We start from the raw sequence: 27,972 nt of genomic DNA, 5'->3' as shown, positions 1-27,972 counted from the left end.
GCCCTAGGGATGCCTCCAAGAGCCCCAGGGATGGCTCCAAGCCCCAGGGATGGCCCCAAGCCCCAGGGATGGCTCCAAGAGCTCCAGGGATGGCCCCAAGCCCCAGGCAGGGCCCCAAACCCCAGGGATGGCTCCAAGCCCCAGGGATGGCTCCAAGAGCTCCAGGGATGGCTCCAAGAGCCCCAGGGATGGCTCCAAGAGTCCCAGGGGTGGCTCCAAGAGCCCCAAGGATGACCCCAAGCCCCAGGGATGGCTCCAAGAGCCTCAAGGATGGCTCCAAGCCCCAGGCAGGGCTCAGCACCTGCCCTGCAGGGCTGCTTTAGTGTTTGCTGGGTGCTGTAGTGTTGCTGTGCCCCAGCTGCCCTCCCCTGGTCCCTCTGGGATCCTGCAGGGACAGGGGCAGCGCTGGCTGGGGCAGGAGGGTGGGACTGGGGCTGGGACTGCCCTGCCCCGGGGCCGTGTGTCCCAGACACATCCCAGCTGTCCCACCCGGCTCATCCAGGTGCTGGACCCAAAGGAAAGGTGGGAATTGGACAGGGAAAAGGACAGGGACAGGGACAAGGACAAGGACAGGGACAGGGCAGTGCTGGCAGCACAGCCAGGGTTAGGGGCACGCAGAGTACCGAAGTTCAAGCACCAGAAGGACAAAAAATAACCCAAAAAAAAAAAAAGGAAAGAACCAAATTCACGGGGGAAGGGGCCGTGGGACCCTTCTGGTTTGTTCCCTGGTGGCGCCTGGCCCCGAGCAGGGCGGGGAGGGCGGGGCTGGAGCTGGGGACACTGGGGACACTGGGGACACTGGGGACACTGGGGACACTGGGGCGGGAGCGGCGCCGGCTCACTGAGGTAGCGGGACCAGAACTTCCACGTAGTTGAGCGGGAAGAAGCCGGACTGGCCGTGGATCATCCCCTCGTACCAGTTCTCGTCGATCTGGTTGGTCAGGGTGATGATGTCGCCCTCCTTGAAGCCCAGCTCGCCGTCGTTCTCGGGCTCGAAGTCGTAGAGGGCTTTGCAGCAGGGCTGGTCCAGGGGGGCTGTGGGGACAGGGGGGACAGTGGGGACACGTCAGCAGGACCCCACACCTGCCCTGGCAGCAGGTTCCTGCCATGGGCTGTGCACTGAACCTTCTGTGTCACCCTGCTCAGCCCCTGGCCCAGCACAGCTCCTGCCTCCAGCTCTCCTGTGCTGCTCCTGCCTGGATTGCTGCATTCCAGCCTGAATCCTAATTATAGATATTCCTAATTACCCCTGTGCAGAGCACAGATCCTGCCCTGGGGCTGAGGAGGGGGACTCTGCAGGGTCACCCCACAGCTGAGGGTGACAGGACAGCAGTCTGTGCCTCCCTGGCCACAGGACTCCAGATCCCTGAGAGAAGCCCCAGGTCTCATCCCCCAGCTCAGCTCCAGGATTTAAACATCACCTTTGGGCTGCAAAGGGAATTTCTGTGGGATTTCCTGCCCACTCTGGGGTTTGGAGCTGGGAGGATCCCAGTGGGAAGGGACTGAGCTGAGAGAGACCTGCAGGGTCTGCAGGACCCCCCAGCCCTGCCCAGCGTGCTGGGGCTCAGCCAGGACAAGGGGATGGCAGCAAGGGCAGCCAGCACGGCCAGCTGAGCGTCCCTGGCAGTGTCCAAGGCCAGGCTGGACAGGGGGGGACAGTGGAAGGTGTCCCTGCCCATGGCAGGGGTGCAGTGGGTGCTGAAGGTCCCTCCCAACCCAAATCCTTCCATGATTCCAGGACCCACAGCAAGGGAGGGCCCAGCACGAGAAGAGCACTCAGAGATCACCAGAACCAGCAGGGAGACACAGAAAAGAGTTTGAGAGAACTCCAAACCACCAAAAAATCATCATCAAAATCACCAGGCTGGTCCCAGCAGCACAGCCCTGCTCCAGGCTCCTTCCCAGCACAGCAACTCCAAGCCCCAGCCCCAGGATCCCGAGGTCCTGCAGGAGGAACCACGGACCCCAAAGCACCCCACAGACCCCACAGACCCCAGAGCCCCTCTGACCCCACAAACTGCAGGAGCTGGGGCTCTGCCTCCTCCCTCCAGCCTTCCACAGGGACTCAGGGAGCAGGACTGGGAGAGATCCAGGCTGGGTAAGAACAGGGAAATCCTTGGGGTGTCTGGTCTCTGTGGGGAAGCTCCTGATCCCCTCGGATCAGGACATGCCTGGGAGCTGGGAGCTGCTGCAGCTCCTCCAGCTGAGCCAGGCCCTGGTTTGGGGGAGGAAAATCCCCCTGGGTTAGTTCAGGGCTCAGGCCAGGCTCAGCACGGAGGGATGAGCAGCTCCAGGGAGCAGCAGCAGCAGCAGGGAGGAGCAGCAGGAGGGAGGGAAGGGAGAGGCCACACGGAGCAGTGCACAGGGAGGAAACTCACGGATACTCCTGACGGAGGCCCGGGACGGCTTGTCCGACCGGAAAGAGGCAGAAGCTGCTTCCAAACAAAAGAGAGACATGCTTAAACCAAGGGGAACAGGGACAGGGGCAGGCAGGGCCCAGAGGGATCTGTTAGGACAAACAGCAGGGCCCCCATGCTGTTAGAAACCCGCGGGGATCAGGGAGGGAAGGAGGGAGGGAGAGAGGGAGGGAGCAGGATGGCAGACAGGGAGGGAAGGAGCAGGATGGCAGACAGGGAGGGAGGGAGCAGGATGGGAGACAAGGAGGGAAGGAGGGAGCAGGATGGCAGACAGGGAGGGAGGGAGGGAGAAGGATGGCAGACAGGGAGGGAAGGAGCAGGATGGCAGACAAGGAGGGAGGGAAGGAGGGAAGGAGCAGGATGGCAGACAGGGAGGGAAGGAGCAGGATGGCAGACAGGGAGGGAAGGAGGGAGGGAGGGAGCAGGATGGCAGACAGGGAGGGAGCAGGATGGCAGACAGGGAGGGAAGGAGAGAGCAGGATGGCAGACAAGGAAGGAAGGAGCAGGATGGCAGACAGGGAGGGAGGGAGGGAGGGAGCAGGATGGCAGACAGGGAGGGAGGGAGCAGGATGGCAGACAGGGAAGGAGGGAGGGAGCAGGATGGCAGACAGGGAGGGAGGGAAGGAGCAGGATGGCAGACAGGGAGGGAGCAGGATGGCAGACAGGGAGGGAGGGAGCAGGATGGCAGACAAGGAGAGAGGGAGGGAGCAGGATGGCAGACAGGGAGGGAAGGAGCAGGATGGCAGACAAGGAGGGAGGGAACAGGATGGCAGACAAGGAGGGAAGGAGGGAGGCTTCATTTTTCCTGTCTGGCACTGACAGAGAGAGGCCCAGGCTGGAGACCCCTCTGGCACATCCCCAAAGCCAACACAGCAAAGGCTCCTGGGTCCCAGGAGAAAAGAGCCCGGTCCAGAGGCACTCCCAACATCTTCCAGAGCCACAGCAGGAACATCCAGCACAGCAGGAGCAGCCTGTGAGCAGAGCAGCTGCTCTCCTTCCCTGGGAGGCTGCTCCAAGGCAGCACCACGTTACCTGAGGCTTTGGGGGTGGGGTTGCAGGGGAAGCCCCCGTTGGACTGGTCGCTCTCCCTGAAGTCGTAGGTCTCCCTGGGCTTGGGTTTGTACTCCCTCTTGGGGCGTGAGGAGGCCTCCCTCATCCTGGGACAGGGCACAGAGATGGGAAAGGGTGATCAGGAGTGGGACAGGGGGGGATCAACACCGTGCTCATCCCCCTGGGGTTTGGAGGAAGGGGTTTGTACACAGGGATTTGCACAATTCCTGTGCTGGAGCCTTTGGAAGGTTTGGGGTGTCCCAGGGTTTGGCCCACACATCCCAGGATCTGCTGTGGATGCTCAGGAATTCAGGCCAGCAGAGGACACTCGTGCTGTAGTTTGAAAGCTCAGACTTGGCAGGATCCTCCCAGCTCCTCCCAGCTCAGAGCAGGCTCGGGATCCACTCTGCAGCTTCTCCCAGGAGGGAAGAGCAGCAGGGCAGCACTGCCAGGACCTCCCCAGAGTGGGGAGGAGAGGAGGGACGAGCCTTCCTCAGCCAGGATCTGGGATCAGACACCCAACAGAACCCAAATCCCCCCTGGAACAGCTGAAGGAATTGGTTTTTTTCAAGGCCAGGCTGGACAGGGCTCAGAGCAGCCCTGGGTAGTGAAGTGTCCCTGCCCCACGAGCTTCAAGGTCCCTGCCAAGCCCACCCCTGTGGGACTCCAAGGGGGACTCAGGAGCTCCCAGAGGAACCCCAGGGAGCAGCCCAGGACTCACCTGCGTTTGAGCTTCTCGGCCAGCTCGTCCAGGATCTGCACGGCCTGCCTGTGGTAATCCAGCTGTGCGTCCACCAGCGCTGACAGCTGGCTCACCTGCTCGATCTGGGGGGGAACCCAGGCTGGGGTCAGCACTGGGACCAGCTGGGGATCCCTGCACTGCCCCTGGGGCTGCACTGGGCAGCAGAGCCCAGGAGGAGTTTGGGATTTGGGATTTGGGATTTGACAGAGCTCATTTCCCCATTTCCTGCCACCGTGCTGGGAATTGGCAAAATTTGGGCTGGAAATCCTTCCCCAACCCTTCCCAGCTGTGTCACCTCCCAAAGTGATTCCCCCACCACCCCTGGAGGAGCCTGTTTGGGCTCTGCTCTGGCCCAGAGCTGCAGCAGGGGCTCAGCCAGGCCTGTCTGGGCTTTCCCAGAGCAGAACCACGCTGGGCAGGAGTGGAAACTGCAATCAGTGCCTCCCTGAGGAGACCCCACCCCAGCAGGGACACTGCACCCCAAACTCTGGGCTGCCACACTCACATCTGGGCTGCCACACTCACATCTGTCTCCAGCAGGTTGTGCATGCTGGTCTCTGCCACGTCCTTGGACTCCTGGAACTTCTCCATGGCCTGCCGCAGCTCCTCGTCCGGGATCTTCCCCTGCCGCTTCTTCTTGTAGTCGAAGTCCAGGCGCCTCCCCTCCAGCTTCTTGAGGTGGTGCTGGGCAGGGTGGGCAAGAGGGAAAGCCAGAGAGGGAGGGCAGCTCCAGTTACAGGCTGAGCTCAGTGGTGTCAGAAACTCGATCTCCTGTGGCTCCCACCTTGGCTGCAGGTGGAGCATCCACACCCAGGGAATGATTCCAGACCCTTCCCAGGAGGAAAAGGCTGCAGAGCAAACCAGGTCTGCTCCCCTCAGAACCTCTGGGAAGGGGAGGAGCTGTCCTGCTCCTCTCAGCTCCCCAGGACAGCAGGAGTGTGGGGTCTGGGCACTTCTGGGTCTCAGGGCAGGGATGTTTAAAGGAGCCCATGGAAGGAGGGCACTGAGGCAGCACCTGGTGGCTGTTTCACCCAGGGCACCACTGACAGTGAAAACTCCCTCAGGAGACCTGAGTGGAGGCTGGGATGGATCCTGGACTTGTCTGTGTGCACCCAGGAGCTGCTGAGCTCCCTGTTCTCCCAGAGGGCTCCTTGGGAAGCTGAGCAGAGACCTGAGGGGAGCTTGGAGCCCACATTTATCCCATCTCAGCTCACAGCACCAAGAACCCAACTCAGCAAGCCCAGAAGGGGTTTTGGGATGTACAGTAAATTCACGAATACAAGCCGCACTGACTATAAGCCGCATCTCTGGGTGTTGGCAAATATTTTGGTTTTTGTCCATAGATAAGCCGCACACGAATATAAGCCGCTCTGTCGTTCGCAGCGAGGACCCGCGTGCAATTAGTAACAGAACCGCGGGAGGGCGGGGTTTACTGGCTGAGCTAAGGCTGTGCAGGCTCGGCCCGCTAGGGGCCGCTGACGGGGCCAGGTGGTCCAGCACGGTGCTGCAGCTCGGGGCCGGCCGCCGCTGCCACTGGGCTCGGTCACCCCGGGTCGGCGCTGCCCTGCGGTGGCAGGCAGGGACGGAGCTTCCCCCGCTCCTACGGCAGCGGCGGCGGGCGGGGACGGAGCTTTCCCGCGCCCGTGGCGCCGGCGGCGGGCAGGGACGGAGTTTCCCCGCTCCTGCCGCGGCGGCGGCGGGCGGGGACAAAGCACCCCGTCGGCTCCCCGAGCCGCGGCAATGGCTGCGCGGGGCTCCCGTCGGCTCCCCGGGCCACAGCAATGGCGGCGCGCGCTTCCCCCCCCCCTCCCCGGGCCGCAGCAATGGCGGCGCCGGCTTCCCCCCCCTCCCCGGGCCGCAGCAATGGCGGCGCCGGCTTCCCCCCCCTCCCCGGGCTGCGGTAGGGGCGGCCCGGGTCCCCCCTCTCCTCCCCGGGCCGCGGTAGGGGCGGCCCGGGTCCCCCCTCTCCTCCCCGAGCTGCAGCAATGGCGGCACCGGGCCCCGCCCCCGTCTCTCCCCTGGGCTGTGGCAGAGGAGGAAAGAGAGCTCTCCCGCCTCTCTCCCCGCCCCCCGTTCTGCCTACACGGAGCCAGGCTCCACCCGCGGTGCAACAAAGTAGCGATTTGTAACAATCGCAAAATGCCGACTTTGCAGCTGCTCGGCTCAGCACTCTGGCAGGCACTTCTGAGGTTGTATTAGCCGCTCCTGATTATTAGCCGCATTTCCGGTTTAGGAGCAAAATCTTAGTCAAATTGGTGCGGCTTGTATTCGTGAAATTACTGTACTCCCATCAAACATGGCAAATGGAGAACCATTCCAACCTGCATGCAGCCTTTTGGGCTGCTCAGGAGCAGCAGGAGCAGCGCTGAGCAGGGAGGAAATAGCAGAGAGTCTGGAGGGAGAGAACACAGAGAGCAGGGAATTCCTGCCAGCCCCTGGCTCCCAGCAGCAGGGAGCTCCATGCACCAACAGCCCCAGAGCCCAGAGAGAGGGAGGTGAGCAGAGAAGCAGGGGGTGCTCACCTGGATCTCCTTCAGGTCCTTGTCACACAGGTTCTGCAGGGGGTCGATGAAGTTCTGCTTGACCTCGATGTCCAGCGAGTCCTTGACCTCGGCCAGGCGCTTCATGGACTCCCCAGCGTCCAGCAGAGCGTCCCCTGGGGGACAGCAGCAGGACAGGGACAAGGGACAGGAGTTAAACACAGCCTGAGGGCTGCAGGAAGCCATGGTGAGTCCCACAGGCATGGTTTGGTTTGGGCTGAAGGAGCCCAAAGCTCATCCAGCCCCACCTTCCACTCCTTGGACAGCCCCAGAGCTCAGCCAGCCACTGAAACCTGCTCAGCTCCAGAGCTCAGGCACTCACTGAAACCTGCTCAGCTCCAGAGCTCAGCCAGTCACAGCCACTCACTGAAACCTGCTCAGCTCCCAGAGCTCATCCAGCCACTGAAACCTGCTCAGCTCCAGAGCTCAGGCACTCACTGAAACCTGCTCACTGAAACCTGCTCAGCTCCAGAGCTCAGGCACTGACTGAAACCTGCTCAGCTCCAGAGCTGTCACTGAAACCTGCTCAGCTCCAGAGCTCAGCCACTCACTGAGACCTGCTCAGCTCCAGAGCTCAGCCACTCACTGAAACCTGCTCAGCTCCAGAGCTCAGGCACTCACTGAAACCTGCTCAGCTCCAGAGCTCAGCCACTCACTGAGACCTGCTCAGCTCCAGAGCTCAGGCACTGAAACCTGCTCAGCTCCAGAGCTCAGCCACTCACTGAGACCTGCTCAGCTCCAGAGCTCAGACACTGAAAACTGCACAGCTCCCAGAGCTCAGTCACTCACTGAAACCTGCTCAGCTCCCAGAGCTCAGGCACTCACTGAAACCTGCTCAGCTCCAGAGCTCAGGCACTCACTGAAACCTGCTCAGCTCCCAGAGCTCAGGCACTCACTGAAACCTGCTCAGCTCCCAGAGCTCAGGCACTCACTGAAACCTGCTCAGCTCCAGAGCTCAGGCACTCACTGAAACCTGCTCAGCTCCCAGAGCTCAGGCACTCACTGAAACCTGCTCAGCTCCCAGAGCTCAGGCACTCACTGAAACCTGCTCAGCTCCAGAGCTCAGCCAGTCACAGCCACTCACTGAAACCTGCTCAGCTCCCAGAGCTCATCCAGCCACTGAAACCTGCTCAGCTCCAGAGCTCAGGCACTCACTGAAACCTGCTCACTGAAACCTGCTCAGCTCCAGAGCTCAGGCACTGACTGAAACCTGCTCAGCTCCAGAGCTGTCACTGAAACCTGCTCAGCTCCCAGAGCTCAGTGACTGAAACCTGCTCAGCTCCCAGAGCTCAGGCACTCACTGAGACCTGCTCAGCTCCAGAGCTCAGGCACTGAAACCTGCTCAGCTCCCAGAGCTCAGGCACTCACTGAAACCTGCTCAGCTCCAGAGCTCAGGCACTCACTGAAACCTGCTCAGCTCCAGAGCTCAGCCACTCACTGAGACCTGCTCAGCTCCAGAGCTCAGGCACTGAAACCTGCTCAGCTCCAGAGCTCAGCCACTCACTGAGACCTGCTCAGCTCCAGAGCTCAGACACTGAAAACTGCACAGCTCCCAGAGCTCAGTCACTCACTGAAACCTGCTCAGCTCCCAGAGCTCAGGCACTCACTGAAACCTGCTCAGCTCCAGAGCTCAGGCACTCACTGAAACCTGCTCAGCTCCCAGAGCTCAGGCACTCACTGAAACCTGCTCAGCTCCCAGAGCTCAGGCACTCACTGAAACCTGCTCAGCTCCAGAGCTCAGGCACTCACTGAAACCTGCTCAGCTCCCAGAGCTCAGGCACTCACTGAAACCTGCTCAGCTCCCAGAGCTCAGGCACTCACTGAAACCTGCTCAGCTCCCAGAGCTCAGCCACTCACTGAGACCTGCTCAGCTCCAGAGCTCAGGCACTCACTGAAACCTGCTCAGCTCCATCCCTTCCTGAGGCTCTGCCCTCTCTGCCACTCGAGCCAGGCAGACTGGCAGCACAGAATACTCAGTGCTGGCTTTTTAGTGCAGAGAAAACATTCAGAGATTAAATTATTCCTGCACAGCTTTGGCAAGACAACAATGCATGGGCAGAGTGAGACAGGGTCGAGGGAAAACATCTCTCCTCTGTCCAGTTGGAAAAATCAATAGCTCAGAAGTGTTATTTCAATTGTAGTAACTCTGAATAAGCTGGAAGGGAGGGATGGAATCCTCAGTGCTGCTCTAAGGAGGCCATTAAGGAAATAGAGTTCAGTGTGTGCTCCTAAAAACTTCCTTCCCTTGCTCTCCTCAGTCCCTGTGGGCCAGGACTGATGCAGAGCTGGCCAGGGAGAATCTCCAAAATCCTCTGTCAGTCCCAAAAGCAGCCAGAGGTTTTTAATTTTCCTGAGGCAAGGCAGCTCCTCCCTGTCCTGGCAGAGCCATCACGTGCCTGGCCCAGGTTCCAGGGGATTAGAACTGATGTCACCAAAAGGCTTCACCCCCTCCTCCCTGCCAGCCACACGTGGCTGCACGAACAGCCAGGCCAGATTTCCTGGCTCCAGCCCCTCTGGAGTTCCCTATGGAATCACAGCAGGGTTTGGGTTGGAAGGGATCTTTGGAGCTGCCTGAAACTCCCAATCCTGCTCTGTCCCATTCCTTCCTCGCTGTCCAGTTCAGAGGGAAGTTTTTATTTTGCATGCAAATTTATCTCAGTGTTTAATAAGAGATCCAGGATGGCTGGGTTCACAGAGTAACAAAATGGTTTGGGATGGAAGGGCCTCAAAACCCACCCAGTCCCACCTTCCATCACCCCAGGCTGCTCCAGCCTGGCCTTGGGCACTTCCAGGGATCCAGGAGCAGCCACAGCTTCTCTGTGCCAGGGCCTGAAACCCCTCAGAGGCAGCAATTCCTTCCAATATCCCACCTCAGGCAGCAATTCCTTCCAATATCCCTCAGAGGCAGCAATTCCTTCCAATATCCCACCCCAGGCAGCAATTCCTTCCAATATCCCACCTCAGGCAGCAATTCCTTCCAATATCCCACCTCAGGCAGCAATTCCTTCCAATATCCCACCTCAGGTAGCAATTCCTTCCAATATCCCACCTCAGGCAGCAATTCCTTCCAATATCCCACCTCAGGCAGCAATTCCTTCCAATACCCCACCTCAGGCAGCAATTCCTTCCAATATCCCACCTCAGGCAGCAATTCCTTCCAATATCCCACCTCAGGCAGCAATTCCTTCCAATATCCCACCTCAGGCAGCAATTCCTTCCAATATCCCACCCAAACCTGTTCACCCCCTTGGGATCTGCTCACCCTGCGAGCTCCTGAACCCCTTCCAACCCCCCCAGCAGCGTTCAGTGCCTCCAGAAGGGAGGGTGGGAGCTCAGGAGGGAGGCAGGAGCTGTCCCCTCCCTGCCCAGAGCCAGGGACACTCACCAAAGTTGGAATCCTCTCCCAGCTCCTTCCCGTAGCGGATCATGCACTCCCCCAGCAGCCCCTCGGACTGGGGGTACCCGGGGCTCTTCACCTGCCCCCGGATCTTGGACATGGTGTTGAGCATGGTCAGCTTGGCTCTGGAAGCTGCCACACAAACAAACAAAGAGCTCAGCCCCTGCCAGCCCTGTGCTCCCTGCTGCACCCCAAGCCAAGAGGCTCTGCTGTCTCCATCCCCCAGAAATATTCCCCTGCTGTGAGAAAAGGTTCTTTTCCAAGACACAGAGCAAAAATAGTTCTGCACAGCTTGGCCAGGGAAGGCCAGAGGAGTTTCCCCAGCCCTGCCAGGGTCCCTGGAGTGCTCTCTGGAGCAGCTGGCTGGAAGGATGCAGGGCTGACAGAGCCAGCCACCCCTTCCCAGCCCAGAAACTCCGATTTTCCTGGAAAAACAGATCCCCTTAGAGCCTCTCCAGGTCTGCATCTGCTCTGTCCCTGCTCAGCAGCCTGGATTCAGCACAAGAGGGGCACCCAGATCTCCACCTGACCCAAAGCTGGAGCAGGAGGGATCTCCCTGATGCCCTGGAAAGCTGGGAAGGGCTCAGGGGAGCTCACCTGGGTTGGGCTGGAGGTACTCGATGGTTCTGGTCAGCACTTCTGTGACAGCCTTGCTGGTCACGTCCACTTTCTGCAGGAGAGAGCCCAGTGAGGAGCAGCTCAGGGACTCAGCCAACCCCACAGGAGCCTTGGGGTGGTTCTGGGGGCTCCCCTGATCCCCACTCACCTTTTCCATCTCCTTGAAGTCATCGTCCAACTTGGTCCCTTCGGCCCCTCCGACCTTCTCGCTGACCAGCTGTGGAGGAAGGACAGGGGAGGGTCAGGCACTGCTGGACCTTCCCAAATTACTGAGGAACCCTTGGGACAGAAAGGGAACAGGGATGCTCCACACAGCCCCTGCCACACAAGGGAGGTGGCAGGAACAGCCCAGAACCCTTAAAACGACCCCCCAAAGATCCCTGAGCACCCAAAGCTCAGCTCAGGCAGGATGTTCCTCACCCACCAGGAGCTCCAGAGCTCCCCAAAGATCCCTGAGCACCCAGAGCTGGGCTCAGGCAGGATGTTCCTCACCCACTCCAGAGCTCCCCAAATCCCTGAGCACCCAGAGCTGGGCTCAGGCAGGATGTTCCTCACCCACAGGAGCTCCAGAGCTCCCCAAATCCCTGCTCAGGCAGGATGTTCCTCACCCACGAGGAGCTCCAGAGCTCCCCAAATCCCAGCTCAGGCAGGATGTTCCTCACCCACCAGGAGCTCCAGAGCTCCCCAAATCCCTGCTCAGGCAGGATGTTCCTCACCCACAGGAGCTCCAGAGCTCCCCAAATCCCAGCCCACAGCTCTGACTCCAACGCCTGCTGGAATAAACGAGCAGCGCGAGCGTCTCTCAGCTCCACTCAGAGCCAAGGGCTCCGTTTCACACATGGCAGGATCCAAGAAAACAGGGAATGAACACTCTGAGCTCCCAGACAGATCCCAGGGAGCACAGGGGGAGCAGAGCCGCCCCTCTGGAGCTGCTGCAGCAGCTCAGAACAAGGGGATGGAGCTGTTTGCCAGAGATGTTTGACAAGGTGGGAAATCAGGGCACGTTTCATGCAGCCCCTTGAGGGGATCCCTGGCTCAGGAACTGCCCCAGCCCCTGATCCACACCCCAGGGGGAGCAGTGCCTCATTTACCCACCCTAAAGTGCCCTCCCTGCAGGGGAATGTTCCCTTCCCAGCCCCTGATCCACACCCCAGGGGGATCAGTGCCCCATTTACCCACCCCAAAATTCCCTTCCCAGCCCCAGGCAGGGCAGAGGGAAGCAGCAGGGGGATCAGTGCCCCTTTACCCATCCCAAATTCCCTTCCCAGCTCCAGGCAGGGCAGAGGGATCAGTGCCCCATTTATCCACCCCAAATTCCTTCTCAGCCCCAGGCAGAGCAGGAGGGATCAGTGCTCCATTTATCCACCCCAAATTCCCTTCCCAGCCCCAGTAGGGCAGGAGGGATCAGTGCCCCATTTACCCACCCCAAATTCCCTTCCCAGCCCTAGGCAGGGCAGAGGGAAGCAGCAGAGCCTGGGGACGTGGGAATTGGCCAAAATTGCAATCAGGGAATTGGCCAAAATTGCAATCAGGGAATTGGCCAAAATTGCAATCAGGGAATTGCTGAGGTTGGAAAAGACCCCCAAGGGCAGAGCCTTGTTCACCTCCAGCCCATGTCCCATGTCCATGTGTTTTTGGGGACTCCACCACTGTTGCCAATGCCTGGCCACCCTTCCCATGAACAATTTTCCCTGATTTCCAATCTAAACCTTTCCTGGTGCAATTTGAGGGGTTTCCTCTCGTCCTGCTGTTCCCTGGGAGCACAGCCCGACCCCACCGGGCTCCACCCTCCACTCTGGGAGTTGTGGGGAGCAATTTGTGATTATTTTGCCACCAACAAAACAGCAAATTCCCCATCCAGACATCCAGAGTGGTCTGGGAAACCTGGCAGAGCTGCCAGGGCTGCACTCCTGCCCCAGGGCATTGCCAGGATTCCTCCTGTCAGTGCTGAAAGCCCCAGAGCTGAAGGAACAATCGGGTTTGTTTACTCCAACATCAAAAAATCTGATTTTTATCGAGGCTCTCTTCCTCTGGAACACTCCTGCTCCCGTGGGGATACGAAATGGGGCTGGGTGTTTTCTGAGGAGGAGGTGGGGGGGTCCCTTCAGGGAAAAGGGAAGGGAAGGGAAGGGAAGGGAAGGGAAGGGAAGGGAAGGGAAGGGAAGGGAAGGGAAGGGAAGGGAAGGGAAGGGAAGGGAAGGGAAGGGAAGGGAAGGGAAGGGAAGGGAAGGGAAGGGAAGGGAAGGGAAGGGAAGGGAAGGGAAGGGAAGGGAAGGGAAGGGAAGGGAAGGGAAGGGAAGGGAAGGGAAGGGAAGGGAAGGGAAGGGAAGGGAAGGGAAGGGAAGGGAAGGGAAGGGAAGGGAAGGGAAGGGATTTCCTGCTGTCCTTGGACACCTGGGGTGCCAGCACACACCTCAGCCCCAGGCTGGGCAGGCAGGCTTTTCTCTGGAGCTGGAAAACATCCCAGGAGCAGTTCCAGGCCTGCCAGGACAGGCTCAGCAGGGCACAGCTGCCACCCCCTGTCCCCTGGCACGAACCCCAGAGCCAGAAGCGGATCCCTTCACCCAGGTCACACCTCCACACCTGGGCAGGCTGCAGCCATCCCAAGCAGCTCCATCCCCACTTTTCTCCCCGGATCTGCAGCCTGGGAAGCTGTAAATAACCCCTGCCAGGGTTATTCCGAGGGGAATGAGTGCCAGAATCCATCACCACAGCCACCCCAGAGCTCCACACCCTCTGGAGAGCCCAGAGGAGTGAAGGAGGCAGAACCCCCTCATTTCCAGACTAATTTAATCCTCCTTTTGACGTCCAAGAAATGCTGCTGCTGCCCTGCTGGGAGGGAATAATGACTGGAGCTCTCTCCCTGCTGGCTCTAATTAAACTGGGAGGCGTCAGCACGGGAGGAGAGGAGGGGGGGGACCCCATCCCCACATCCCAAAGCTGCCAGGAAGGGACAGAAACCCACCCAGAGCCCCAGCACCAGCCTGGAGGAGCCACCAGCGGCTCCTGGACACCACGGAGCCAAATTTCCAAAGTGTCACATTGTGCATCCCACCTGTGCCCCAAAGGGAGGGAGGGAAGGGGGGAAGGAAAGGATGGAAGGATTCCAGGAAGGATTCCAGGAAGGAAGGAAGGAAGGAAGGATTCAAGGAAGGATTCAAGGAAGGATTCCAGGATTCCAGGAAGGATTCCAGGAAGGATTCAAGGAAGGATTCAAGGAAGGAAGGATTCCAGGAAGGATTCCAGGAAGGATTCCAGGAAGGAAGGAAGGAAGGATTCAAGGAAGGATTCAAGGAAGGATTCCAGGAAGGATTCCAGGAAGGATTCAAGGAAGGATTCAAGGAAGGATTCAAGGAAGGATTCAAGGAAGGAAGGATTCCAGGAAGGAAGGATTCAAGGAAGGAAGGATTCCAGGAAGGATTCCAGGAAGGATTCCAGGAAGGATTCAAGGAAGGAAGGAAGGATTCCAGGATTCCAGGAAGGAAGGAAGGATTCAAGGAAGGAAGGAAGGATTCAAGGAAGGAAGGGAGGGAGGAAGAAAGGATTCCAGGAAGGATTCCAGGAAGGATTCCAGGATTCCAGGAAGGAAAGGAAGGATTCCAGGAAGGAAGGAAGGATTCCAGGAAGGATTCCAGGAAGGAAGGAAGGATTTCAGGAAGGATTCCAGGAAGGAAGGAAGGATTTCAGGAAGGATTCCAGGATTCCAGGAAGGATTCCAGGATTCCAGGAAGGAAGGAAGGATTCCAGGAAGGATTCCAGGATGGAAGAATTCCAGGAAGAATTCCAGGAAGGATTCCAGGAAGGAAAGGAAGGAAGGATTCCAGAATTCCAGGAAGGGAAGGAAAGGAAGGATTTATCCAGACACTGCTTGGCCCAAGGGAGCTGGAGGAATGCTGGCACTGCAGATTCCAGCAGCCCTTCCCCCTGGCAGCAGCTCTGGGGCTCTCTGGAGGATGTGCTGACAATTCCTGTGCGTTTTTATTTCCTGAGCAGCCAGGACAAGGTTTGGGATCCATCCCTGCCCCCCCAGCTGGGATCTGACCTCTGCTGAGCCACACTGGGACAGCACGAGCAGGCACGGAAATGGTTAAAAACCAAACCAAACCAAACCAAGCCAACCCAAACCAAGCCAAGCCAAGCCAAGCCAAACCAAGCCAAACCAAGCCAAACCAAACCAAGCCAAGCCAAACCAAACCAAACCAAACCAAACCAAACCAAGCCAAACCAAACCCAACCCAAACCCAACCCAAACCAAGCCAAACCAAACCAAACCAAACCAAGCCAAGCCAAGCCAAGCCAAACCAAGCCAAACCAAGCCAAACCAAGCCAAGCCAAGCCAAACCAAACCAAGCCAAACCAAACCAAACCAAACCAAACCAAGCCAAACCAAACCAAACCAAGCCAAACCAAACCAAACCAAACCAAACCAAACCAAACCAATCCAAAGCAAACCAAACCAAGCCAACCCAAACCAAAGCAAACCAAGCCAACCCAAACCAAACCAAGCCAAACCAAGCCAAACCAAATTAAACCAACCCAAACCAACCCAACCCAAACCAACCCAAACCAAACCCTCCCTGGGAGTGGAAGAGCAGAACAAGAACAAGAACCCTCCCAGGTTTCTGCAGGGGACACACACAGGGGCTCTCCCTGGGAGCAGCAGAGCTGGGAGCTCCAGGCAAACACTGCCCAGAGCAAATATTGGCCAGGGCAGGTCCTGGCTGCTCCACCTGGCTGCTCCTGCAGCTGGGCTGGAACTGCACCCACAGGGAGCTGGGGAGGCAGGAATGCATCCCTCACTGCCAGCTGGAGAAAAGGACACAGCTCCAGAATGGCTCAGAGATCCGGGATGAGAGTGTACTGGGAACTGGGAAATGGGAACTGGGAATTGGGAATTGGGAAATGGGAATTGGGAAATGGGAATTGGGAATTGGGAAATGGGAATTAGGAACTGGGAATTGGGAATTGGGAAATGGGAATTGGGAACTGGGAATTGGGAAATGGGAATTGGGAACTGGGAAATGGGAATTGGGAATTGAGAAATGGGTAATGGGAATTGGGAAATGGGAAATGGGAAATGGGAAATGGGAAATGGGAATTGGGAAATGGGAATTGGGAAATGGGAATTGGGAAATGGGAAATGGGAATTGGGAACTGGGAATTGGGAACTGGGAATTGGGAACTGGGAATTGGGAATTGGGAAATGGGAATTGGGAACTGGGAAATGGGAACTGGGAACTGGGAACTGGGAAATGGGAAATGGGAATTGGGAATTGGGAATTGGGAAATGGGTAATGGGAAATGGGAACTGGGTAATGGGAACTGGGAAATGGGTAATGGGAACTGGGAATTGGGTAATGGGAACTGGGAAATGGACAGGGGGAACTGGGAATTGGGAATTGGGAACTGGGAAATGGGAACTGGGAACTGGGCACTGGGAAATGGGCACTGGACACTCCACACCAGGCCCTGGACACTGGACACTCCACACTGGGCACTCCACATTGCACACTGGACACTGGACACTCCACACTGGACACTCGACACTCCCCACTGGGCACTGCCCATCCCCATCCCCACCCCCATCCCCACCCAGGGCTGCCCCAGCCACGCTCCCAGCTCCCTTTGGGAGCGCTCCTGGAAAGCTGGAGGGGGCAATTCCAGCACAGCCACCCTGGAGGTCCCATCTGCCCAGCCCAGGGGTGAGGGATTCTCCTCTGTGTTATTTCCTGCTAATCACCACCTTCCCCTCGGCGTCTCACAAACCTCATTCTGATATTTTGCTCTCCAGCCTTTAAATATTTTAAAACGGAAAATTATCCCTAATTCCCTCAGCCTCAAACAAGCAAAACACACCAAGAGAAACCCAAAAATCAGGGCTTTTTTTAAAAACTCGCTTTCTTTTTTCCATGGCAGTCAGCCCTATTTATAACACATCAAACATTTGCCATCCTTGCAATCAAAACAGTTCCCCACAGTTGACTGAAACCCTTTTTCCTGTATTCCTGCACACTCTGGGCTATCAAAGCCTTCTTCTTCCTCCCCTCCACCCTCCCAGCAGCAAATTCCCCTCCAGAAATACAAAAACAACCCCAGAGAGGAGCAAACAGAGAAGCAGCTCTGCCCTTCACCCCAGCCCAGGGGGAAAAGCCAGCACACAAACCTGGGGAAAAAGGGGTGGGAATGGTGAGAACCCCCAAAATTCACACAGGAGGAGAGTCAAGGAAAACCAGGGTGGGCTGGGATCGTGCCCAGGGCTCAGATCTGTGGGATGCTCTGTAAAACCCAGCAGAGGCAGTGACCTGACCCAGCTCTGTGTGTGTGCTTGAGCCTGGGAGCACAGAAAAGCTGCAGCCACTGAGCTGGGCAATGGTAGCTCCCAAAACCTCCTGGAAAAACACAGCTGCAGCAGCTGGAAACGCCTGGGGATCTCCTGGAGTGCCCCACACGGCTCTGCTGCCACCGAGCTGCCTGCAGAACCAGCTGGGGCTGGGAGGTGTCCTGGGACAGCCCTGGATCCCAGCTCTGATGGGCTGAGCCCATCCTGGATCCCAGCTCTGACGGGCTGAGCCTATCCTGGATCCCAGCTCTGATGGGCTGAGCCCATCCTGGATCCCAGCTCTGACGGGCTCAGTTCATCCCTGGATCCCAGTCCTGATGGGCTGAGCCTATCCTGGATCCCAGCCCTGATAAAACTGAGCCCATCCCAGGATCCCAGATCTGACAGACTGAGCCCATCCCAGGATCCCAACCCTGATAAAACTGAGCCCATCCTGGATCCCAGCTCTGACAGGCTCAGTTCATCCCTGGATCCCAGCTCTGATGGGCTGAGCCCATCCTGGATCCCAGCCCTGATAAAACTGAGCCCATCCCAGGATCCCAGCTCTGACAGGCTCAGTTCATCCCTGGATCCCAACCCTGATAAAACTGAGCCCATCCCAGGATCCTAGCTCTGATGGGCTCAGTTTATCCCTGGATCCCAGCTCTGACAGGCTGAGCCCATCCTGGATCCCAGCTCTGATAAAACTGAGCCCATCCCAGGATCCCAGCTCTGATAAAACTGAGCCCATCCTGGATCCCAACCCTGATAAAACTGAGCCCATCCCTGGATCCCAACCCTGATAAAACTGAGCCCATCCCAGGATCCCAACCCTGACAAAATTGAGCCCATCCCAGGATCCCAGCTCTGACAGGCTGAGCCCATCCCTGGATCCCAGCTCTGACAGGCTGAGCCCATCCTGGATCCCAACCCTGATAAAACTGAGCTCATCCCTGGATCCCAGCTCTGATAAGACTGAGCCCACCCTGGATCCCAACCCTGATAAAACCGAGCCCATCCCAGGATCCCAGGCGGGTTGGGCCGAGCTGGGCACACCCACAGCACAGCTCACACTGATCTGAGCGACACCTGACCTACTTGGAGGAGAAGAAAACAGATCCCAGTGTTTATTGTGCAGAGCAGGGGAGGAACAATCCCCTGCAGCCTTGGCAGGGCAGGCACATCCCCCAGGGGCTGCCCCATCCCTGGCACTGCCCAAGGCCGGGCTGGAGCAGCCTGGGACAGCCCAGGGTGTCCCTGCCATGCCAGGGTGGGACTCTGTGACCTCCAGGGTCCCTCCAATCCCTGTGACCCTGGGATTTCTCACATTCCCTCCTGGCAGACAGAGCACAGCCAGAGCTCTGGGGCTCCAGCCCCTCTGAGCACACCCTGGGCTGGCTCCCAACCTCATCCCTGTGGATCCAGCCTGCCTGGGGACACCTGGACTGTCTGATCCTGCTGGGAATCAGCTCCCAGGAACATTCCCACTCTGCATCCAGCTCCCAGCCTTCTCCTGCAGCTCCTTCCCTGCGTTTTTCCCATTCTCTCCTTCCACCAGAGGCCAGTCCTGGCTGAGCCTCACATCCAAAGGGCTGGGGATGAGCTCAGGGATGGAACCTGGAGTCCCTGGCTGGGAACAGAACTGGAGCCAGGGCGCTGCAGAAACGTGAGCAGGGAGAACGTGGCTCGGAACACCCCGAGCTTCCACCCCCTCAGCAGCTGAGACTGGGATCCCTCCCCTGCCCAGGGCCACAGGAATTCCTTGATCTGCAGCAGGAAGGTCAGCCTGGAACAATGAGCAGCTCCTTCCCTTCCCTGGGAGGAGGAAAAGCTTCCCAGTGACCTCGGCTCCTAATCTTATCCCATGGAAGGGAAGGGCTGCACAGGCGGCTTTCCAGGAGCCACCTGCCAGCCTGTCCTCCTCTCCTCCTCCTCCTCCTCCTCCTCCTCCTCCTCAGCATCGGGTGACTCATCTCCATCCAGCAGATGGGCTGCAGCAATGAGGACAGCGGGAATTAAAGGCAAACCCAGGATTTCAGCAGCAGCCAGCAGGGCCAGCCCGGGGCGCTCGGAGGATGCTCTGCAGAGCAGCTGCTCCTCCCTCCAGGATTTGGGAATTCCTGCTCTCCAAGGCCTGGCTGTGACCCTGGTCTGCTCCCTGCTCATCTCCCAGCTCCTTTTTCCTGCCCCCAGAGCAGACTCATCCCAAAAGATGAAGGTTCCCACAGCAGCCTTGGAATGCTCCTGCTGGAGGGATGGGGCAGCTCCCAACAGCCATTTGCACCCTGTTTCCTCCTGTTATTAATTCTCACACTCTCTGAACCACACCAGACACAATTTCTATTCAGCTGGGGGGAAAAAACATCACAGAATTGGGTCAAATTCCAGGGAAAACACAAACACGTAAGGAAGCAGCAGCAGCTCCTCTTTCCCCTCACACACTTCCAGGGAATTCAGCAGTTGAGAGGAAGTTCACCAAACTGAGGGGAAATGTGGAATTCTGGCCTTGCATCCAGACTTCCTGCACAGCCTCCCTGTGTTCTGTCCCTGTGAATCACAGCCTGGCTGCTCCAAAGCTGCTGAGCCATCAATCCCCAGCAGCTCCACCCGGCCCCAGGACACCAAAGGCAGCGGCTCCTGGTCCTGGAGCTGCTCTGAGATGGGACACAGCACCCAAAGTGCCTCCTGGGAATTGCAATCCTTGTTTTTCCCAGCTGCAAAGCTTCAGGGAGAGCACCCAGCAGCCACGTTCTGCGTTTGGAGGGTTGGGGCACACAGTGCTCAGAATTTCCCAAAAAACAAAGGGGAAAGGAGGGTGTGGGGCACCTTAAATTCCTGGAAGAAACACCAAGCTGCAGAATAAAGCAGCAGAAGGGATTTCTTCTCCCTGTGAAAACCAGGAAAAACATCTCCCTGAGCAGCAGGACACTGCTGGGATCACCAGGATGCAGCAGGAGGGGAGAGACTGAGCTGGGAAGGAGACAGAAAAAAACTCTGGATCTGCAGGATGGGGGGACAAGGCCGGGATGGTGGGACAAGGCCAGGATGGTGGGACAAGGCCAGGATTATTTGACAAGGCCAGGATTAGGGGACAAGGCCAGGATTAGGGGACAAGGCCAGGATGGTGGGACAAGGCCAGGATGGATGGAGGGACAAGGACAGGATGGTGGGACAAGGCCAGGATTAGGGGACAAGGCCAGGATTAGGGGACAAGGCCAGGATGGATGGTGGGACAGGGCCAGGATTAGGGGACAAGGCCAGGATGGATGGTGGGACAAGGCCAGGATGGTGGGACAAGGCCAGGATTAGGGGACAAGGCCAGGATGGATGGTGGGACAAGGCCAGGATGGTGGGACAAGGCCAGGATTAGGGGACAAGGCCAGGATGGCGGGACAAGGCCAGGATTAGGGGACAAGGCCAGGATGAGGGGACAAGGCCAGGATTAGGGGACAAGGCTTGGATGGATGGTGGGACAAGGCCAGGATTAGGGGACAAGGCCAGGATTAGGGGACAAGGCCAGGATGGGTGGTGGGACAAGGCCAGGATGAAGGGACAAAGTCAGGATTACTTGACACGGCTGGGATTAGGGGACAAGGCCAGGATTATTTGACAAGACCAGGATTATTTGACAAGGCCAGGATTATTTAACAAGACCACGCTGGTGACACACAAAGCTGTTGGGACACGGCTCTGCAGCCACCAAACAGATCAAACAAGATCCAACCCCCCAGAAGAAGCAAACCCCGAGCCCTGTGCAGAGCACGTTTCACACGGGGAGTGTCCCCACACATCAAAGGGGACAGGAATGGCTGGGGACACTGTAAACACCCCTTTTCCTCATTCCTTTCAATTCTAGGAAAAGCTCCGTGGCTCTGGAGCCCAGCCCAGCATCCCTGGGGCTGCCCTGGATCAAATTCCTGCAGCATCTCCAGAGCCCTGCACCAGAGCTGCCCACACCCAGGGGCTCTGCCAACACCCAAGTGCTGCTCAATCCATTTTTTTCCCCCCAAACTGTACACCAAGAGTCATTCTGGAATGGTTTAGATGGGATAAAATCCTCCCTCCCAGTACTTGGCATCACATCCAGAAATCCTGGGAGGTTTGGAGGATGTTTTATCCCCAAAAATCCCTCAAATGCTCTTCAGAACTCGCCCAGTACAATCAGGAGGAGCTTTACTGGGACCAGCATCTGGCACTGGTTTGTGCGGCCCCTGCTCCCTCAGAACCATGGACACAAAATGGAACCAGGGAGGAAAATCAGGGAATAAAACCGAATCCAGCACCTTCTCCTGCAGTGCATTTGCTTCTTTTTCTGCCTTTTTCATCATGAAAGTGGTAAAATTACAGTAATTTCACGACTATAAGCCACACCTGATTATAAGCCGCACTTTGGGTCACTAATCCTGTGATGCCAAACCAGATTTGGTCAGGAAAGTGGTTAATAAATTATCACTGGAGAATAAAGTTGGTCCCAGCCAGGGGGTGCAGCCGGGTTTTCAGGCCCTAGGATGAATTATGAAGCATTTTCTCAATTAGGAAAAGCCCTTTAAAGCTTTAATCATGCAAATTTAACCTTCTGTCTCAAAGACAGAATTTCATTACGGAGATGTTTAACTCATCTTTTTTTTCCTTTGGAGCAGAAAAGCAATTTAATTAGTGACAGCACCATGAACTTTATTAATAGTCAGGCATTAGGAGATCCTAAAATTCCCAGTGGCTTTAAAAGGACTGGTTCTATTAATTAGCTCTTGGTGGCAGTGCTGGAAGGGGGGTTACAAGGTTTTTCTTGGAAGCAGGAGCAATCCAGACCCTCCTGATGGATTCTCCATCCTCCCAAAAGCAGGAGAGGAGCCCCCAGCTCTGCCTCAGCCCCGAGCCTGGCCCAGGCCCCTTCCTGCCAGAGGAACCTTTCCTGAAAACCACGGGATTGCTGACAGCAGGGATGGCGCTGAGGGGAACAGGAAAAGGAAATCTGTTAAAAAACAATAATTAATGATCACTTCAATAATCTCAGGGAGAGGCCAGGAGGGGCTGGACCTGCACTGAGCCGTGGAGCTCAGGGAAAGGGAAGCTCTGGGATGCTGGGGGGGCTCTGCCAGGCCCTGGAGCTGCACCTTTCCCACCTGATCCAGGGAAAAAGGACATGGAGAAGATGCACAGGAAAAGCCAGGCTCAGCCTCCTGCCTGCTCCCACAGCCCAGGCTGGATGGATCCTGCAGTTCAGGAGCAGGGACAGGACCTCAGAGTCCTGTGAAACACCAGCAGGGCTGGGACACAGCAGCATTTCCATGTGAGTGAGTTCAGCTGGAATCACACAGCCAGGACCATAGGGATTGGGGATTTTTCAGGATTTATTTTATTTCTGGGCTGTTGAGCAGTTCTCCATCCTTGCTCCAGCAGGGAGAGCAGCAGGATCAGCCCCTCACATCCCAGCAGACCCCAGTTCCCTCCCCAGGGCAGGCTGGGGTTCGGCTCTGGGATTTCTGAGATTTCTGGGATTTATTTCTGCAGTGCCAGGCAGGAAGAGCTGTCAGGATTCCCACAGGGATGGGGCTGGGAGCCCTGGCAAATGCAGGGATGGGGGAGAGGAGCAAGAAGGAGGAGAAAAATAAATAAATAAATTTAAAAGTGCTAAAGAAATGAATCAGCTTCTGCAAGGCAGGCAGCCTGAGCTCAGCCCCATTTTGCTCTTTCCCAGGAGGAAAGCAGTGGCAGGGAAAAGGGGGAGGAAGGATTTCCTTCCCTGAGCACTCAGCTGGATAAAGCCAGGCAGATGACGTGGGTTCAGCATCCCAGGGCCAGCCTGAGTCACGGATCCTGCCCTGATCCCTGATCCCCCAGCTGCAGCACACAACTTTCCCTGGCTGACACCACGGCAAGGGGAGCACAGGAGAGCAGAGCTGGAGTTCCCCAGCTCCGTTTTCTGTCTCTGCCTTCCAGGAATTGGAGCTCCCGTTGCTGTCAGAGCTCACTGGCTGCAAAAACAACCTTAAATGAGGGGAAAAACCAATTTACAGGAAACTCCAGAGAGGAACAATCCTGGAAAAATGGAACCTGCTTGGTTCTGGGGCTGCTCAGCTCCAGCCAGCCCAGGTTGGTTTTGCCAGACAAATAACGCAGGAAAAGGAGAGGGAATCCACAGGGAAACATCCTGGCTGCAGGATTTCCCCTGGACACTCTGAGTGTGCAGCCAGCAGCTGAAGGGAGGCACTGGCACCTCGTTCCTGTCCCCAGGAGGTTTGGGGACACTCAGCCCCTGCCACACGAGGAATCACAGAATGGGTGAGGCTGGAAAAGAGCTTTAAACCCCAGAGTGCAGCCCAGCACCGTGCCCAGTGCCACATCCACACAGCTTTGGAACAATTCAGGGATGGGGACTGCACTGCTGCCCTGCTCCAGTGCCTGACAACCTTTTCCATGGAAAAATCCACACCAATATCAGATTTCAGCCTGGCTGAGGCCGGTTCCTCTGCTCCTGTCACTGTTTCCTGAGCCCTACCCCGCTGCAGGGAGCTGTGCAGAGCAGTGAGGTGTCCCCTGAGCCTCCTTTTCCCCCTGGATGTGCAAACACATCAGCAGAACAGCCCAGAGGCAGCAGGGAGCCAGGGCAGGATGCCCTGGGATGGATCCTGGCTGGAAGCAGAGCTGCAGGATCTCAAACCCGGATTTCCCCCCAGCCTGGGGAGAAGATGAATGTGCAAAGATAAAGGCAGGAGCTGCAGGGGAATCCAGGTGAATGGCAACACAGAAACATCAGGTGCTGTGGGACAGAGGTTGGCAGGAGGCTCCAGGCTGGCAGGACTCAGCAAAACCCCAGTCCAAACTCCTGAGCACAGATAAGGAGCTGCCAAACCCCTCCCCCAGGAATTCCCTGCTCCCCTCTTTGCTCACAGGGTGCTCAGGCCCTGGCACAGCTTCCCAAAGATGCTGTGGCTGCCCCATCCCTGGAATTGTCCAAGGTTGGACGGGGCTTGGAGCAGGTTGGGATAGGGGGAGGTGTCCCTGCCCATGGAATGGGAGGAGATTTTGGGTCCCTTCAACACCCAAACATCCCAAAAACTCCTCCTGCCTCCAGCCTGGAGAGGGAGCAGGGCTGAGTTAATATCAGAAAAACCCCAACAGAACAACAAAAAAAAGGAGTTTTTGAAAGGTTCATCAAAGGGAAGAAAAACCCCACATCTCAAAGCAGAGCACCAACCACCACAGAGAGCCCCAGCTGAGCAGGGAAGAAGGAAATCCCACCCCAAGGAGAAGTGAAGGAAATCCCAGCTCAGCAGCACCACCAGCACTGACCACAAAGGGCAGAAAAAAGGGGAAATGCCCTCAGTGCCAGCTGCAGGCTGTGCCTCTCACTGGGAGCTAACAGGGCTGTGGGATGCTCTGGGTGGGCCAGGCAGGGAGCAAGGGGCTATTTATGGTCAAAAATACCTCTGGGAGCCTTGGGAGCTGTCACCAAACTCAGGGAAAGGCGTGTGTGCATCAAGGGCTGCTGGGTTTTAATTAGCACTCGCCTTTTCCCCTTCTGGAAAACGGCTCTGGATGGGGAGGAGGAGCTGCCTGGGCTGTGATTTGGGCCAGCACGAGCTCCTGAGCCCAGGCAGGCCTGGCAGGGTTTAGGCTCAGCTCACACAGGCTTTGGGAGCACGTTAATCCAGTTTGGAACGGCAGCAGCGCCCAGGGCTGAACCCCAGCCTGGCTGGGCTTGGAATGGGGCTTAATCCCATTTAGTGCCACCCCTGCCAGGGGCAGGGACACCTCCCAGTGTGTCCCAGGCTGCTCCCAGTGTGTCCCAGGCTGCTCCCAGCCCTGTCCAGCCCAGCATGGGCACTGTCAGGGGTGGAGGGAGGTGAGCTCTGCTCTCCACCAAGCCAAACCCTGCTGGGATCCACGGGCAGCGTCCCCACTCCTGTGTCCCTGTGTCCCCAAGAGCTGCTGGGCTGTCCTGCTGCCAGCTGGGGTGACCCAGGCAGGATTCCTGGGATCATTCCTGCTGCCAGCTGGGGTGGCCCAGGCAGGATTCCTGGGATCATTCCTGCTGCCAGCTGGGGTGACCCAGGCAGGATTCCTGGGATCATTCCTGCTGCCAGCTGGGGTGACCCAGACAGGATTCCTGGGATCATTCCTGCTGCCAGCTGGGGTGACCCAGGCAGGATTCCTGGGATCATTCCTGCTGCCAGCTGGGGTGACCCAGACAGGATTCCTGGGATCATTCCAGCCCCACCCTGGGTGCTGCTCCCCATCCCTGCTGACACCTCCAGCCTTCCCTGGGGGTTCCCCCAGAGCAGCAGCCCGTCCTGCCCACTGCCTGGGAAGGTTTGCAGGATTTTAGGATTTACAGCAGTTTGTACAAAACCCAAGGGCTGCAAACGAAGCTGTTGGCACAGCAGAAGGTCCCTGTGAATTCCCAGCTGGATGGAAGCTCGGCCCAGGCAGGGACTTCCCACCCAGTTCCCAGCTCCAAGCTGCTGCTGCTGCTTCTCCCCCTTCCTCTCAGGATGTTTTCTCCAGTTTTCTTTATTTTTTTTTTTAGAGAACAGTTTGCTGTGAACAGGCAGAACCTGTTCTGGACACACTGGGAGCTGCTCCCCATCCGCAGCATTTGCCAGCACGACTCAGTTTTATTTTTTATTTTTTTTTCCAGGGTACTCCAGGCTCTCTCCTGCGTGTGGGCGCCCAGGGGAGAGGTGGAATCACAGGGATGAGCCCCAGGAGCCCAGCCCTGCTCCCTCTGGGTGCTGGACAGGGATCCCAAAGCCCTCAGGGTCCCTGCAGACCCCTGGCTCCCTTTCCCTCAATTAAGGACAGCACGTAACATTTGGGGAAAGATCTTCCACATGTTCGGCTTTGGCAGGGACTGATGGTTTGAAGGGAGCCAAAAAATAACTAATCCTCCCCTCCCCTTCAGCCAAGGGCTGAGTGGGACCAGAGGGGGGACAGGGAAGGAAGGAGAGAAGGGAAGAAAGGGAGGAAAGGGAAGAGAAGACAAAAAAATGGAACCAGAGACTCCCAGCTTGCAGTCAGAGCATCTCCAAATCACAGCCACCTCTGTCCCTGTCCCCAGAGCACTGCAGGGGGTGGCAGCACCTCTGGCAGAATTTGTGATTCCTCCAAAAAAACAGTTTCATCAGGGGGTTAGGATTCTATTTTTGGGTGTAGGAACACGTTAGTCCTGAGTCACTGAGGGGTTTTCACCTCCTGACACCACCACGGCACATCCAGACCCACAAAATCCTCCCACACCCAGCTCCCAGCACGACCCTTCCCTGTGGAACAGGGAAAAAAAAACCACCCCAGCACGGTTCAGGAGGTGAGGGAGAGGGGGATGACTCCAGAAATTTGTTATTTTGCTTTGCTGGGTAAATAAAATGGGTTTGGGGAAAGGGAGCCAAGGAAGGAGGCGACACACGTCGCACACAGGGGTGGGATGAGCCGAAGGGGTTTAAAGTCACCGATGGAAAACACGATCTGAGCCAAATTTATCTGGAATTTACAACAGGGGCAGGAAAGCAGCAGCAGAGGGGGGTTTGGGATTCCTGAACCGTTCCCAAAACACATTAAAAAAAAAACCTCACAACTGTTAACAGGAAGGAAAATTCAGCTCAGGGGGATTGGGAATGGCCAGCCCTGTTTGGGGCTGAGGGAAAAGGTGTTGATAAACCCTGGTGGGATGGTTGGGTTGGGAGAGACCCCAGAGATTCCAGCGAGTTCCTTGGGCACCTCCAGGGATGGGGAATTGGGGGGAAGAGCTCCAGGGATGGGGAACTGGGGAAGAGCTCCAGGGATGGGGAATTGGGGAAAGAGCTCCAGGGATGGGGAATTGGGAGGAAGAGCTCCAGGGATGGGGAATTGGGGAAAGAGCTCCAGGGATGGGGAATGGAGGGAAGAGTTCCAGGGATGGGGAATTGGGGAAGAGCTCCAGGGATGGGGAATTGGGGGGGAAGAGCTCCAGGGATGGGGAATTGGGGAAGAGTTCCAGGGATGGGGAACTGGGGGAAGAGCTCCAGGGATGGGGAATTGGGGGGGAAGAGCTCCAGGGACGCGCGGCTGATCCCGGCTGCAATTCCCGAGCTTTTTCCGACACCCCCGGAGCCCTGCCCGGCTGTGGTTGCTCTGCAGGAGCTTACCGGAGCCGGGATTACCAGGGCCGGGATTACCGGAGCTGGGCTTACTGGAGCTCGGCTTACCGGAGCCCAGCTTAGCGGGGCCGCCGCTCCAGGCTGGGTTTAGGGCTGGGTCCGTCCCGGCTGTGCGGGTTTTGGGGAGGGGGAGGCACCCCCCAAGTGACCCCACGGTGTCACCCCCCCTCCGCAGGCTCCGGTGCCCGGCGGAGTTTCCCTACCCGTGTCCGTCCCACGGAAGGGAGAATGGGATCCCCAAAGCGGCTCCCCCGAGGGGTGGCAGCTCCGCTCACAGCCCCGGGACCACACAGAGAACCGGGGGGTACCGGACCGGGACACCGGGGAGTACCGGGGGTACCGGGGGACGCCCCGCGGGCCCCGCACGGGGATGTCGGAGGGGATAACGGCGGCGATCGGGCCCCGCCGGGGCAGCAGCGGCCGGGACGGGTTCTGCCAACCGGTACGGGAAGAGCGGCCTCCCCGGAGCCCAACGGCGGCGGGAACGGGCGCGGGGTGCCGGCGTCTCACCTGGGTCGCTTTGTAGAACTGCTTCTTCAGCCCCGCCACCGACATGGTGCCGGTGCCTGGCCCGGTGGCCCGGTCTGCGGCCGGCGGGACCTGCTGCGGGGGCGGCGGGAGCCTCGGGAGCCTCAGGACGCTCCGCCCGTCCCAGCCCGGCCCGTCCCCGCCGCCGCCGCCGCTTCCGCCGCCGCCCGGCCCCGCCCCCCGCGCCCGCCACCACCGAGCGGCGCGGCCGGAGCGCCGCCCTGT

At 57.9% G+C, this 27,972-nt stretch overlaps 1 protein-coding gene across 2 annotated transcripts; it reads right to left on the bottom strand.

Moving 5' to 3' along the window:
* SH3GL1 (SH3 domain containing GRB2 like 1, endophilin A2) lies at positions 1-27,880 on the bottom strand. 2 transcript variants are annotated; one of them, XM_033082428.1, is made up of 10 exons: positions 27,730-27,880; positions 10,913-10,981; positions 10,744-10,816; positions 10,135-10,278; positions 6,732-6,865; positions 4,735-4,893; positions 4,189-4,292; positions 3,450-3,574; positions 2,379-2,432; positions 1-1,035 (listed from the first exon to the last, which is right to left on the bottom strand). In XM_033082428.1, the coding sequence occupies exons 1-10, from the start codon at positions 27,772-27,774 to the stop codon at positions 839-841; spliced, it is 1,104 nt and encodes a 367-aa protein (XP_032938319.1). In that variant the 5' UTR covers positions 27,775-27,880; the 3' UTR covers positions 1-838. The 2 variants fall into 2 exon arrangements, with proteins under 2 accessions (XP_032938319.1, XP_032938321.1); XM_033082430.1 differs by lacking the exon at positions 2,379-2,432.
* Positions 27,881-27,972: the final 92 nt, after the last annotated feature.

This window comes from Catharus ustulatus, chromosome 29, assembly GCF_009819885.2.
Source record: "Catharus ustulatus isolate bCatUst1 chromosome 29, bCatUst1.pri.v2, whole genome shotgun sequence".
In the NCBI taxonomy this organism is placed as follows: Eukaryota; Metazoa; Chordata; class Aves; order Passeriformes; family Turdidae; genus Catharus; species Catharus ustulatus.
Note: the sequence above shows the minus strand (reverse complement) of the source record. Positions and strands in the feature narration are given on the sequence as shown.

What these genes read in the sequence shown, in the direction of transcription:
- SH3GL1 (XM_033082428.1), bottom strand. Translation starts at nt 27,774, where the DNA reads ATGTCGGTGGCGGGGCTGAAGAAGCAGTTCTACAAAGCGACCCAG. An exon ending in AGTTCTACAAAGCGACCCAG is followed by an intron (nt 10,982 to 27,729) that starts GTGAGACGCCGG and finishes CTTCCTCCACAG; the next exon opens with CTGGTCAGCGAGAAGGTCGG. An exon ending in AGGACCTGAAGGAGATCCAG is followed by an intron (nt 4,894 to 6,731) that starts GTGAGCACCCCC and finishes CACCCTGCCCAG; the next exon opens with CACCACCTCAAGAAGCTGGA.